The sequence below is a fragment of the Ornithodoros turicata genome, unplaced genomic scaffold (genome assembly GCF_037126465.1).
Source record: "Ornithodoros turicata isolate Travis unplaced genomic scaffold, ASM3712646v1 ctg00000958.1, whole genome shotgun sequence".
NCBI lineage: Eukaryota > Metazoa > Arthropoda > Arachnida > Ixodida > Argasidae > Ornithodoros > Ornithodoros turicata.
In genome coordinates this window covers 1-13294 of record NW_026999427.1, presented here as the reverse complement: position 1 = coordinate 13294, position 13294 = coordinate 1, and the positions used below count along the sequence as shown (strand labels likewise).

At 42.7% G+C, this 13294-nt stretch overlaps 1 protein-coding gene and 2 long non-coding RNA genes across 6 annotated transcripts; 1 reads left to right on the top strand and 2 right to left on the bottom strand.

Annotated features, from left to right (window-relative positions):
* Nucleotides 1-1221: 1221 nt before the first annotated feature.
* Nucleotides 1222-3147, bottom strand: LOC135375937 (translation initiation factor eIF2B subunit alpha-like). Its single transcript, XM_064608557.1, has one exon. The coding sequence runs from the start codon at nucleotides 2995-2997 to the stop codon at nucleotides 2110-2112; it is 888 nt and encodes a 295-aa protein (XP_064464627.1). The 5' UTR covers nucleotides 2998-3147; the 3' UTR covers nucleotides 1222-2109.
* Nucleotides 3148-4520: 1373 nt separating this feature from the next.
* Nucleotides 4521-6262, bottom strand: LOC135375934 (uncharacterized). Its single transcript, XR_010417437.1, has 3 exons — nucleotides 6180-6262; nucleotides 5555-5615; nucleotides 4521-5146 (listed from the first exon to the last, which is right to left on the bottom strand). It is a non-coding gene; the product is annotated as an uncharacterized LOC135375934 (long non-coding RNA).
* Nucleotides 6263-6629: 367 nt separating this feature from the next.
* Nucleotides 6630-13128, top strand: LOC135375946 (uncharacterized). 4 transcript variants are annotated; one of them, XR_010417446.1, is made up of 19 exons: nucleotides 6630-6718; nucleotides 7093-7210; nucleotides 9310-9360; nucleotides 9458-9533; nucleotides 9623-9698; nucleotides 9869-9944; nucleotides 10115-10190; nucleotides 10361-10436; nucleotides 10607-10682; nucleotides 10853-10928; nucleotides 11099-11174; nucleotides 11345-11420; nucleotides 11591-11666; nucleotides 11837-11912; nucleotides 12082-12157; nucleotides 12328-12403; nucleotides 12574-12649; nucleotides 12821-12896; nucleotides 13067-13128. It is a non-coding gene; the product is annotated as an uncharacterized LOC135375946 (long non-coding RNA). The 4 variants fall into 4 exon arrangements; XR_010417447.1 differs by having other exon boundaries at nucleotides 6636-6768; nucleotides 9464-9533; XR_010417445.1 differs by having other exon boundaries at nucleotides 6636-6768.
* Nucleotides 13129-13294: the final 166 nt, after the last annotated feature.

Sequence of the window (13294 nt, the reverse complement as noted above, 5' to 3'; positions counted from 1 at the left end):
CAAACTTTGGGTCCTGGTGTGACACCGCTCGGTGGTGGAGTGCTGTCCTGCTGCAGGAGGACCCATCCACCTACAGAATGGCGTAAATGCAGGCTAGCTGGTGGATAAATTCCATGATAGGCAAGCCTGAGCGATGGGCCAGCATAAAAACAGCCCAGATTCAAATTTGTCGGATCATCTAAGAATATGTAATAATTGTCAACCCCTATGGTCCCAGACGGCGGTGCTGGCGTGGGAACCAGACAGGCGAAAACGTCTTTTGAGAGAATCGTTGACCATACAGAGTGTGGGCAATTGTATTAGTGTGCCGTCTGTATGTATCCACCCGGCCTTCAAGCCCCTCCTTTGACCTCCTTCAACACATTTTGTCCTCAATTCCCTATTCCTCTCTCTCTGTCTTCCCTCGCACCGTCTACATGTTCATGAAGTTTGTTGTATCAATTAAACGTCTTGCTGGTTTTGAGCCTTCGTGTTTGTGTTTGTTTACGTGTCTTGCCCATCGCTCAGGCTTGCCTATCATGGAATCCATCCACCTACCCACGTCAGGGTCCTTTCAGCACAAAGCCGCATACATTCGCTTCAATTGAGTACATAGAGCACAGCATGATGGTGATGCCAGAGCTCCATTTGGGCACTAAATGTACTGCTCTGTTTCATACGTTGTAGTCGATGGATTTGACGTGCAAAGTCCCACATTCTTAATTGAACGTTTTATTCAACTTTTGTAGAATGGGTGAAGGGAATTGCCTCAGGATGAGAGCCGTCAATATTTCAAACAGAGACTGTTCTTCAGTTGTGTTCCTCAACTGTTCGCTTTTTTAAACTGCGATTTTTTCGAGCCACTGCTGAGGGTGGCACGAAACAGCGCTGAGAGGTGTCGGCCGAGAGATGTGGAGTGACGTTTTAGCTGGGCGCACTTGCCTCAAGTACCTGAAGGTCACTATAACGAAGGTCATTCCCAGGTGACCAGTTCCCTTTACAACCCCCGTGTTGTCACGGAAACGGGGGAAATGTATTCACCTCATTGCTCTACGATAAAACGTCACTGCAAAAATGGGCGAGGAGTTAAAGAGGTGAGAGAGGTTGACAAGCTCACCCATCGCGCGGCCTTCAGAGTGCAATAGCTTTGTAACGTGAGATTGCAGAAACAAGACGTTTTGATGTGCATGTTTAGCAGACATAAATCAATATTTACAACGTTACTTTTTCAAAAGTCTGGAAATGGTTTCACAACCCCTTTAATGTATCACCACACGTGCATCATCACTTTGTGCAGAGCCCTCCCAGTTTGAGCAACAGACTGTGGTAGAAGACTTGGGTCGAGCCATTCATTTCTCTGCGAAAATTACTAAGGCCCGGTTTCACCAATCATTAACACTTGAACCGAACCATCATCACCGTTAACATTTGAACCGAAATCAACAGTCCGTTAACTGTAATTTAAAGCTTAATTCTGCTTCGTTAAAGGGAGTCATTGCCACTAAGATATTCATCTCACCACTAGCTAACGTTTGTGAAAGAGAATTGAGTGTTAATTTCAAGTTTTAGCAACCCTTGGTCTCGGTCCACACTTAACCAACGTTGGTGAAACCGTGTCTAGAAAAGATATTTTCATCACATGTCACAATACGCATGATGACACGTCCTGATGTTCCTGAGCACATGCCGGTGGAGAAGGACACTTGTTTGTGAAATGTCGAGTGCTCCTGCATAAAGGACAACCTCACAGTCAGCTGTGATAGGTCTTTGAGGGTGAGTCTTGAATCCCAAACTCGGGCTACAAGGTATGAACTTAGCAAGCCATCTTTCTGCCCCGACGTTGCTTCACCGATGCTCCTATCTGGCCAAGTTTAAACTCGTCGAGATGTTCATTAACGTGGCGGTTCTGCTTCCATATTCTGGCCTCAGAAGGGATACACTCGCAGTAATACGTGCTAGCAACCCGTCTTGCTACAATTCTAGACTGTGCTACGTTACGCTTTGGAGCATAGCGAGCTTTGTTGTTAGGTGTTACGTCTGCATGCGGTACATTATTGCTTCCGATACAATCACTTTCTACGCCACATATCCGATTCGCGTTTGACACAGCTTTTGCGCAGAGCTTTTATTTCACACATACAGCTTGATGAGCTCGTCGCTCACGGCGGAAGGTGTTAGAATACCTAAATCCGTGAACAGCAAAGTCACATACGCCGGCGGAGTGTAATCCACCATCGCGGTAGATTCCTCCGTCTGGCGCAAGCTGCCCGCGAGGTCCCTCTGATTCAAAGGGTACATGCGGACAAACTTGAAGCTCTCCGCAAGCACGTACAGCGGCTTGTTTTTCTCCTTCGCGCACATGGCCAACGTGTAGGTCCCAATCTTGTTGATGACTCCGCCACTTTCAACGACGCCTTCTGCTCCGACGAGAACCACGTCAACCTTTTCCATGATGTACCCCACTGCAGCGTCCACGATCAGCGTGCAACTTATACCGTTCTTCTCGAGGACATCGTATAGATGCTTGCCGCTGTCATCCGGTGCGGATTTGGTGATGTAAACGTGAAAATGTTTGCTTCCTTTCGCGGCTTCCAAGAGAGTATCCCTGACGACGCGCGACGTCGAGTGTGTCAGTATGGTGGATCGGTCGAGGATGAAAGGCACTACGAGACGCGCGATTTTGGGTCGGGCAGCGTCGATTTTTTCCAGGTAGGTCCGTCCCCGTGTGGACATGAGCTTCTTGCATTCGTCGATGTCGTCGTCCAGTTTGATCAAAGTCACGAAGCGAAGGAAAAGTTCGCAGGCAGAACGAACGCAGATGACAGCTTGTTTCGCTGCTACCATAGCGTCAGCGGCAGATTTCAACTCCTCGATCAAACCGTTGATGGTCTTCGAAGTGTCTTTCTCCAAGAATTCCAGAAGTACACGCAACGCCGTGACAGCTGGAGACATATTTGGTTCCTTGGACAGCATGTTTTCAAAGTTTTTGACAATCGCCTCTGAATTATCGTTTCCCATGCTTACGTTTGCACATGTGAGGAATACAAACAATAAACACGGCAACACAATGTTTTGAAGGAAACCGAGAAGGGGTTCTTGTCGTTCTTGTCACTCACCACTTTGAGTAACATGGAGCAACATGTGTACCAGAGTACAAGACAAGATATGGGAAATTTTGAGTATCCATTCTGTGTATTCTAAAACAGAAAAATAAATATATAAGTCATGCGTAAAATTTTATGATATCAGTTCACTATTTTACAAGAAAAAGTTTCGATTGATACTACGAAACTACGAAATTAACCTTTCATGTAAGTATCAGTTGGCCGTGGGCACACTGATCTCTATGTATAAAGGCTGGATCGCGCATGGGAGATGGGCTCGTGGGGGAGAGGCGTGCATTCGGGCCGCCATGTTGGGAGGCCCTAAAACGCAGTGTGCGCCCATAGAAAACAATGGGAGGCAACGGAGATTGTGAGTATTTATTGCGCTGCAGGAGTTGATCGTTGTTTGTCATCACACAATTTTGTAAGGTGCCAGTATACTGATGTATCCTAACAGTGTTTCACAGGTGTCCTGTCGTTCGATTCTTAATTACGTTATGTTTTGCATTCCGAAACTAGACCGTCACGGCAGTGCAGCGCTGGGTATTGTACTACAGTACGTTTCCCAGCCAATATTTCAATAAGAACGATGTGAGGTTAACAACAACCATGTATGTAATATCCCGTGCTGCGTTCTGGACAAAAATTGTTCCATAAAGAACGGTCCGGGATAATATATACTCGCATGGCAGAAAGCAGAAAGAGATCGTACTGTAGAATCACAGCCGTTGTCTTAGTCGTGTACGGGTTTAGTATGATTTATATCAAGTATCGCCGCAGAAACAGTCTTTTAGTGAACGACAGCGGTGCTTTGCCTCGCAAATATGGACACACCGAAGCAGCCCTAAATACTTCACGCAATTAGATCACGCTCGTTAGGACAGTTGATCAGGTAGTGATGTAAGCTTAATCAATTAAGTTACTTAGAAAGTGGTAACACCTCCTTGAGACACAGGACTTATCTCTTTTTGAAGTACAGCCCTTCTATGTTTGTTTGTTTCTTCCTTTATTTGTTCTGATTATTTGCAGGCGCGGTTGTGCCAAACTGAATGTCCTTCTCCAGCACTCACATGCTTTTGTTGAATACAACTGCAGCGTGAGAAAAGCTGCTTGGGGACGGGGTCCTGGTATCCAGTGCTGACTTTGTCATGCTTGTTATGTGGAGCATGTTCCAAACAATGCAGCTCCACATATGGTCTTCAAATTGCAACAGGACTATTTGGAGGTTGAAACAGTTGTGATTTTGTCATTTTGGCCCTCGTGTACCCAGTCTGTGAAACGCAAACAAAAAAGTCTAAGACGATATGCTTTTGTAATGAAGATCACTGATGATGAGTAAAGAGAATATACGAGTTCAAGTTTATTCAATATTTTATATCATTCATTATATTATTCAACATTTTATGTCAAGTTTATACAACATCAAGTTTATTCAAGTTCAAGATTTATTTCTTGCACTTATGCGTTTCAGGATACAATGAACGTGCAGGGAGGTCGCAATAGGCTACATTTATTGTTTTGTGACCTTGCTACGATGGCAATATATATTTTAGGAATGACAATGGTCAGGTACGCTCTCTAAATTTGTAGCACTCAATTTTAGGTTGGAATGAGCAATGAATAGCAACTTCCCCACTGATATTTTCTCATATATGCTAAATTTTAAATTTAATGTGATCGAATATGTGATAATATAATAATAATATATAAGAATATAATATGTGATAAATGAATGTGATCAACAGTAGATGTAAACAACATGAGTAGCCAGAGAAGTGCATTCTCAATAAATAATTGTCTTCTTATAGCGTATATGTGCATGCCTATTAACTGAAACAATTATCACAGTTCCCTGACAAGTTTTAATTTCTGAGAGTGTACTGTAGAAGCTGCTTAGATCTACAACAGTTCATACAAGGTATTATATACTGTGAATGCCTTTAAAAATCCCATGTGACACATATGCCTTTACTTTCTGGAGGTGCTGTGGTAGTCAAAGTTTGCGGGCATTACGCAGGTTCTGCACCCATTTCTTGAGTATGTCGAGGCAGCTGTGAAGTAACCTGCATTGATGATGATTATTCCAACTTTTATGGTGCATCGACAACAAAGGAAATAATACATCAGAACATTGGTTTGGGTGCAACCAGTTAAAAATGAATATGTTGTTTAATAAATGAATTGGACAAATGTTAAAACATCAGTTTAAGACATGGTTTACAATCCCTGTATCTTCTAATAATTAAAAAGATTAAAAACTATTCTAAAAAGAATATGGGGAACTCTTCTAAAAAGAATTATAATCTCTAATTATTATATTGCTGGGTTAAGGAGCCTAAAGTGTTAGGTGTCTTTCTGATGTGAACATGTAAGAAAATATGCAAAACTGAGAGAGGCTAACCACAGTGCGTGCACTGAGGTTGTTCCTTCCTGTAAAGTAGAAACCAGTGGATGAGGAACGTGATACTTACCTGTACACCCAGCCGTATCACACTGCACAGATTATTCACTGGACAGCCATCATGACGAAACCTGTATTGAGAGACCACTTTTGCCTTAAAACTGCTATAAATAGCACGACACGCTACAAATTATTACTATCGTAACAAGCTGACGATACAGCTCAGACACAATTATTCAAGTCGCGCCACACCACCGTTACGTAGGATTCTTTGTCACAAATCAAACCAAGGCACAAAACAATACCAATGCATGAAAAAATGTGACAATCGTGGTCTTATATTATGACGTAATACCGAACTTGTGCGCGAAGGTAATTCAAAGAAATGAATATGGCACTTGCTTCCGTAGAGAACACCGTGTACCATGCTAGCAATGCATGCAAAAAAGCGCTCGAGTGTTCACACATATATTGATGACAACACTACCTGTGTAGTGTAACATGTTCTTTCAAGCATATTATGCACTCAAACTGTATTTGCCGCCGGGTAAAATGCAAGTGTGCTCGATTGAACGTCGGAAGAGCGATCAAGCAACCTGCATCCAGTGCTCGTTTTGGGCAAAAAAACACTTCATAATGGTCAAATAAATGTACAGAATGGACGCCTATTTATTCCTTGATGAAGAGTGACTCACCTGCATAAGTTTAGGCCCTGTAACCTTGTCAGTACGGTTGGTACGACCGTAATTGCAAGAAGTTGCCATGATCGCTGCGGCAGCTGTTGTGGGCACCGTAAGATGGCGGCCGGTTTCTTCACGCTCGCGCTCCCTGGGATCCAGCCTTTTACAATCGAGATCAGTGGCCGTGGGCCGTAAGCAATCATATCATCTGGCCACATCGTATCACTGCTAAATCTACGCCCATCCTCCGAAATGCCGTCTGCTGCGGGATCGTGGCTAGTACGCATAAAAATAAAGCCCAGAATATGCAGCTCCACAACATGTTCTGCGTGCTTCTACCCATGGTTCTACCTCATATTCAATTGGCAATTATTTGGTAATCTTCCAATCAGCACCAATCGGTACCAATGACAATGGATAGAGGGACAGTTTAGCTAGCGTAGCCTACGTCCTCGAGGTGGGTAGCCGGCCATGATGATCGGCGCAATGTTCAATCTGGGAAGTTGAACATGTGCCGCAAATGAGAGCGATTTCTGGTACAAGGTCGGGGAAAGGTGGATTGCATTTACTTCAATCATGCTTTCATGTCATGAGAAAGCGGGAGGTAGGGCATATAGTTATCTGTAAGGCTCAAGTTGGGTTAGAAGATTGGTTCTACCAGCTCTCCCATCTAATTTTTGTCGTCCATTTCGTGATCCACGTTAGCCAAGGAAACTAATACGGTTTCGCCTTCGTGTCCTACCGCATGGTAGCGGGACAATTCATCAAGCGCAGTTTCAACGATTTTTTTTCTTTCTCTCCTTTAAATTAGGGTTTCCTCCAGCTAGGCAACTAGCACATTGCTAGTGATGGTGCAGGTTCTCCTGTGACCTTGTTGTTGCATTATTATTTTGCATTAATTGCCTCTTGTCCTGTTGTTCCTGAACAGCTGGACTAGAAGATTACGAGGCAGTGGTCAGCTTAAAGCAACCAGGTCATGAGGGCCTTTATAAGTGCAGTGTATGGATCCATGAGTTCATCGGTGCAATGCAGAATGAACAATAAAGGTATTCACTAATGCTTCCAACATAATGTTTTAAATGATCAGTGACAGTATCAAGGAAGTGGTTCATGTCCATTGTGGTGCAGTGCCTAAGGTCCCTTCTCATGTAATCCTCACCTTTTTGCAAGTTTTTCAAAACACTTTTTTTTTTCCTTTAGAGGAGGGGCCTCAAACTCAAATCGAGCCGCGGGCTGCATTGACCTTAGACCATATCATGGGGGCCCACACACAAAACACGTGATGGTAGTTACCATAAAAATTAACGTATATATTTATATACGTAAAAGAACAGGAGCGATGTATTTGGGAGCTGATCGGTGTATAGAATTCATTAATGAAAAGCCTCACTTGACACACCAAGCTGCCTTTCCAAATCAGGTCCTGGAAATATGAAAAAGGATTCGAGAAAAATGCTTATAGTTTCTCAGGAACGTTTATGACAATATACAGAAGCACTGAAATTATCTCCCGTTTGCACACTGTATTGTTACACAACAACACAGCGTGTAAATAGGATATAAAGATTTTCCAAGTTGAAACAGTGAGCAATGGCACCATTGCTCACAGTTTCAACTTGAAAAAGGGAATAGAACAATCAGAAAGAATCAACTAGCTGATGTTATCGACAGTGGACGGTTTTGGGTTTGCTACTCAAATTGCGATTGAGAGGCTCACCATTCAGCAAAGACGGGTTTTACTGTGTTCCACAAACATATAGGGTTCTTCATTTTCGGGTTTTATGATTCCACAAATTCGGGAGGGGAAAATCGGGTGCTATTTATGCGCAAGAATTCGGGGAGAAATTGGGCGCTATGATCTCTGTTTGATATGTCACTGGGGAATTTTCGGGTGAAACGAAAGGCATATAAAACAGGCCACTGCTGTGACACTGGGACTAGAAACAAGAATCTTTATATTCCCGCTCGGAATTGGGATAGTGAATGACCGCGGTATTCAAACACTTGCACGAGCTCCACAAGAGCTCGTCTTTCACTACCGTAGGAGGGGATCATAAAAGGAGGACAAATAGGTTGTCACAAATAGCTCTCTTTGCTGATATCATGATCCACTTTTCCGAAGATTTACCTAGAACGACAAGTTGACAAGGACCGCAAGGATTTCGGGTAGATATCGGGTTTTACCCGAATTCTGGAAAACTTGTTTGGGGGAGGGAAAATATCGTGAAAAATCGGGTTTAACTCGAAAATGAACAACAACTTTATTTTCGACCTTGGAGAGTGGGGAGTTTCATCGCCACAGGCGATACTCTACCCCATTGCTGGATGGAATGGGGGGAATAAAATAACGAGCCCCTTCACAATAACGATCGAAGTCCGATAGTGTCCAGAAATGTCAGAAGAGCGCAGAGTGTTGCTGGGCTGGATTGGGCCAGGGACCAAGCAATTTCGATAGGGAGAAAGGGTGAGAGTCCAGCTGACGAAGAGACTCTGAGAGTGTGGTTCGGGAAGGTTCGTAGTGAGGGCAATGAAGAAGAATGTGCTCCAGATCCTCAAGAGCACCACAGTGGCAGCAGGTGGGAGAGTCAACTTGCCTCGAAAATGAAGAACGCTACAGACGTATAGCATACTGAGGAACAAGGGTATACCCTTGAGAGAGGGGAGTGGCAAGGAAGGCCTCTTGAGACTCAGGAGGTCAATGATCCCCCAGGATGGCTAACCTTCCCTACACCTTGAACCATGAGCCTGTCCAATAGAACAATGCTAAGCTGACTCGCACAACCAATGGTAGTGGAGATTAGCGAAGATTCCAGAAGGGTGCATATCACAGTGCTGTGACAAAAGAACATGGGTTTTGCATCAGGGAAAATTTGAATGCAACCTGGGCAGGACTTGGATGTGATGATAGTCCTGTGAGGCCTTCCAAGCCTCCTTCCTCTCTTATACCCTTCCGCCCTATGTTATATGTTTGTGGGGCGCAATAAACCCCGTTCTTGCTGGTTTATGAATCTCCCTGCGTATTTGTCCATCACCCCTGAGGCCTCCTCAAACTCAAGGAAAATTCGACCTTGCTTTAATAGGAGTCCTAAAAAGTTAAAACACAATGGCCTTTCTATGTAACCGTTCAATCTCTATTTTTTTTCAGCGTGTGCATGTTTAACTGGGTGTAAGAATTAAAGTCCATCGTAATCCCAACGTGAGTTACAATGGTAGTTTAGCAAAGTGTAGCTAGTGGAGAAGTTCAGTCGAGACTATTTCTCTGATTGCCCTAACTCATCGTGTCTCTATCCTAGACACAGTGAGCCCGCAGACGTCGTTGGTACCTCCCATCGTCTAGCTTCAGTGCTCTCTTGTAAGCAACACTGTTAGGTACGTATCATATTTTACAGTGCCAGATGCTAGTTGTTTAGTTTATACTATTCCTTTGGTTGTCCTAACTTGTTGCGTCTCTATCCTAGGCAGATAGAATCTTCAGATGCCATTGGTACCTTACATTGTCTATCTCCTGGAATTTCTTACAAGCAGCCCTATTAGGTACGTATCATGTTTTATAGTACCAGACTAGTAGAGCTTATGATGAATCTATGACGGGCGGACAGAAGGGACAATATTGTGTTGATTCGTCAAAGTTCTGACTTGTGTCGCTAGTTGTTTAGTTTATACTATTCCTTTGGTTGTCCTAACTTGTTGCGTCTCTATCCTAGGCAGATAGAATCTTCAGATGCCATTGGTACCTTACATTGTCTATCTCCTGGAATTTCTTACAAGCAGCCCTATTAGGTACGTATCATGTTTTATAGTACCAGACTAGTAGAGCTTATGATGAATCTATGACGGGCGGACAGAAGGGACAATATTGTGTTGATTCGTCAAAGTTCTGACTTGTGTCGCTAGTTGTTTAGTTTATACTATTCCTTTGGTTGTCCTAACTTGTTGCGTCTCTATCCTAGGCAGATAGAATCTTCAGATGCCATTGGTACCTTACATTGTCTATCTCCTGGAATTTCTTACAAGCAGCCCTATTAGGTACGTATCATGTTTTATAGTACCAGACTAGTAGAGCTTATGATGAATCTATGACGGGCGGACAGAAGGGACAATATTGTGTTGATTCGTCAAAGTTCTGACTTGTGTCGCTAGTTGTTTAGTTTATACTATTCCTTTGGTTGTCCTAACTTGTTGCGTCTCTATCCTAGGCAGATAGAATCTTCAGATGCCATTGGTACCTTACATTGTCTATCTCCTGGAATTTCTTACAAGCAGCCCTATTAGGTACGTATCATGTTTTATAGTACCAGACTAGTAGAGCTTATGATGAATCTATGACGGGCGGACAGAAGGGACAATATTGTGTTGATTCGTCAAAGTTCTGACTTGTGTCGCTAGTTGTTTAGTTTATACTATTCCTTTGGTTGTCCTAACTTGTTGCGTCTCTATCCTAGGCAGATAGAATCTTCAGATGCCATTGGTACCTTACATTGTCTATCTCCTGGAATTTCTTACAAGCAGCCCTATTAGGTACGTATCATGTTTTATAGTACCAGACTAGTAGAGCATATGATGAATCTATGACGGGCGGACAGAAGGGACAATATTGTGTTGATTCGTCAAAGTTCTGACTTGTGTCGCTAGTTGTTTAGTTTATACTATTCCTTTGGTTGTCCTAACTTGTTGCGTCTCTATCCTAGGCAGATAGAATCTTCAGATGCCATTGGTACCTTACATTGTCTATCTCCTGGAATTTCTTACAAGCAGCCCTATTAGGTACGTATCATGTTTTATAGTACCAGACTAGTAGAGCTTATGATGAATCTATGACGGGCGGACAGAAGGGACAATATTGTGTTGATTCGTCAAAGTTCTGACTTGTGTCGCTAGTTGTTTAGTTTATACTATTCCTTTGGTTGTCCTAACTTGTTGCGTCTCTATCCTAGGCAGATAGAATCTTCAGATGCCATTGGTACCTTACATTGTCTATCTCCTGGAATTTCTTACAAGCAGCCCTATTAGGTACGTATCATGTTTTATAGTACCAGACTAGTAGAGCTTATGATGAATCTATGACGGGCGGACAGAAGGGACAATATTGTGTTGATTCGTCAAAGTTCTGACTTGTGTCGCTAGTTGTTTAGTTTATACTATTCCTTTGGTTGTCCTAACTTGTTGCGTCTCTATCCTAGGCAGATAGAATCTTCAGATGCCATTGGTACCTTACATTGTCTATCTCCTGGAATTTCTTACAAGCAGCCCTATTAGGTACGTATCATGTTTTATAGTACCAGACTAGTAGAGCATATGATGAATCTATGACGGGCGGACAGAAGGGACAATATTGTGTTGATTCGTCAAAGTTCTGACTTGTGTCGCTAGTTGTTTAGTTTATACTATTCCTTTGGTTGTCCTAACTTGTTGCGTCTCTATCCTAGGCAGATAGAATCTTCAGATGCCATTGGTACCTTACATTGTCTATCTCCTGGAATTTCTTACAAGCAGCCCTATTAGGTACGTATCATGTTTTATAGTACCAGACTAGTAGAGCATATGATGAATCTATGACGGGCGGACAGAAGGGACAATATTGTGTTGATTCGTCAAAGTTCTGACTTGTGTCGCTAGTTGTTTAGTTTATACTATTCCTTTGGTTGTCCTAACTTGTTGCGTCTCTATCCTAGGCAGATAGAATCTTCAGATGCCATTGGTACCTTACATTGTCTATCTCCTGGAATTTCTTACAAGCAGCCCTATTAGGTACGTATCATGTTTTATAGTACCAGATTAGTAGAGCATATGATGAATCTATGACGGGCGGACAGAAGGGACAATATTGTGTTGATTCGTCAAAGTTCTGACTTGTGTCGCTAGTTGTTTAGTTTATACTATTCCTTGGTTGTCCTAACTTGTTGCGTCTCTATCCTAGGCAGATAGAATCTTCAGATGCCATTGGTACCTTACATTGTCTATCTCCTGGAATTTCTTACAAGCAGCCCTATTAGGTACGTATCATGTTTTATAGTACCAGATTAGTAGAGCATATGATGAATCTATGACGGGCGGACAGAAGGGACAATATTGTGTTGATTCGTCAAAGTTCTGACTTGTGTCGCTAGTTGTTTAGTTTAGACTATTCCTTTGGTTGTCCTAACTTGTTGCGTCTCTATCCTAGGCAGATAGAATCTTCAGATGCCATTGGTACCTTACATTGTCTATCTCCTGGAATTTCTTACAAGCAGCCCTATTAGGTACGTATCATGTTTTATAGTACCAGACTAGTAGAGCATATGATGAATCTATGACGGGCGGACAGAAGGGACAATATTGTGTTGATTCGTCAAAGTTCTGACTTGTGTCGCTAGTTGTTTAGTTTATACTATTCCTTTGGTTGTCCTAACTTGTTGCGTCTCTATCCTAGGCAGATAGAATCTTCAGATGCCATTGGTACCTTACATTGTCTATCTCCTGGAATTTCTTACAAGCAGCCCTATTAGGTACGTATCATGTTTTATAGTACCAGATTAGTAGAGCATATGATGAATCTATGACGGGCGGACAGAAGGGACAATATTGTGTTGATTCGTCAAAGTTCTGACTTGTGTCGCTAGTTGTTTAGTTTATACTATTCCTTTGGTCTGTCCTAACTTGTTGCGTCTCTATCCTAGGCAGATAGAATCTTCAGATGCCATTGGTACCTTACATTGTCTATCTTCTGGAATTTCTTACAAGCAGCCCTATTAGGTACGTATCATGTTTTATAGTACCAGATTAGTAGAGCATATGATGAATCTATGACGGGCGGACAGAAGGGACAATATTGTGTTGATTCGTCAAAGTTCTGACTTGTGTCGCTAGTTGTTTAGTTTATACTATTCCTTTGGTTGTCCTAACTTGTTGCGTCTCTATCCTAGGCAGATAGAATCTTCAGATGCCATTGGTACCTTACATTGTCTATCTTCTGGAATTTCTTACAAGCAGCCCTATTAGGTACGTATCATGTTTTATAGTGCCAGATTAGTAGAGCATATGATGAATCTATGACGGGCGGACAGAAGGGACAATATTGTGTTGATTCGTCAAAGTTCTGACTTGTGTCGCTAGTTGTTTAGTTTATACTATTCCTTGGTTGTCCTAACTTG

What these genes read in the sequence shown, in the direction of transcription:
- LOC135375937 (XM_064608557.1), bottom strand. Translation starts at nt 2,997, where the DNA reads ATGGGAAACGATAATTCAGAGGCGATTGTCAAAAACTTTGAAAACATG.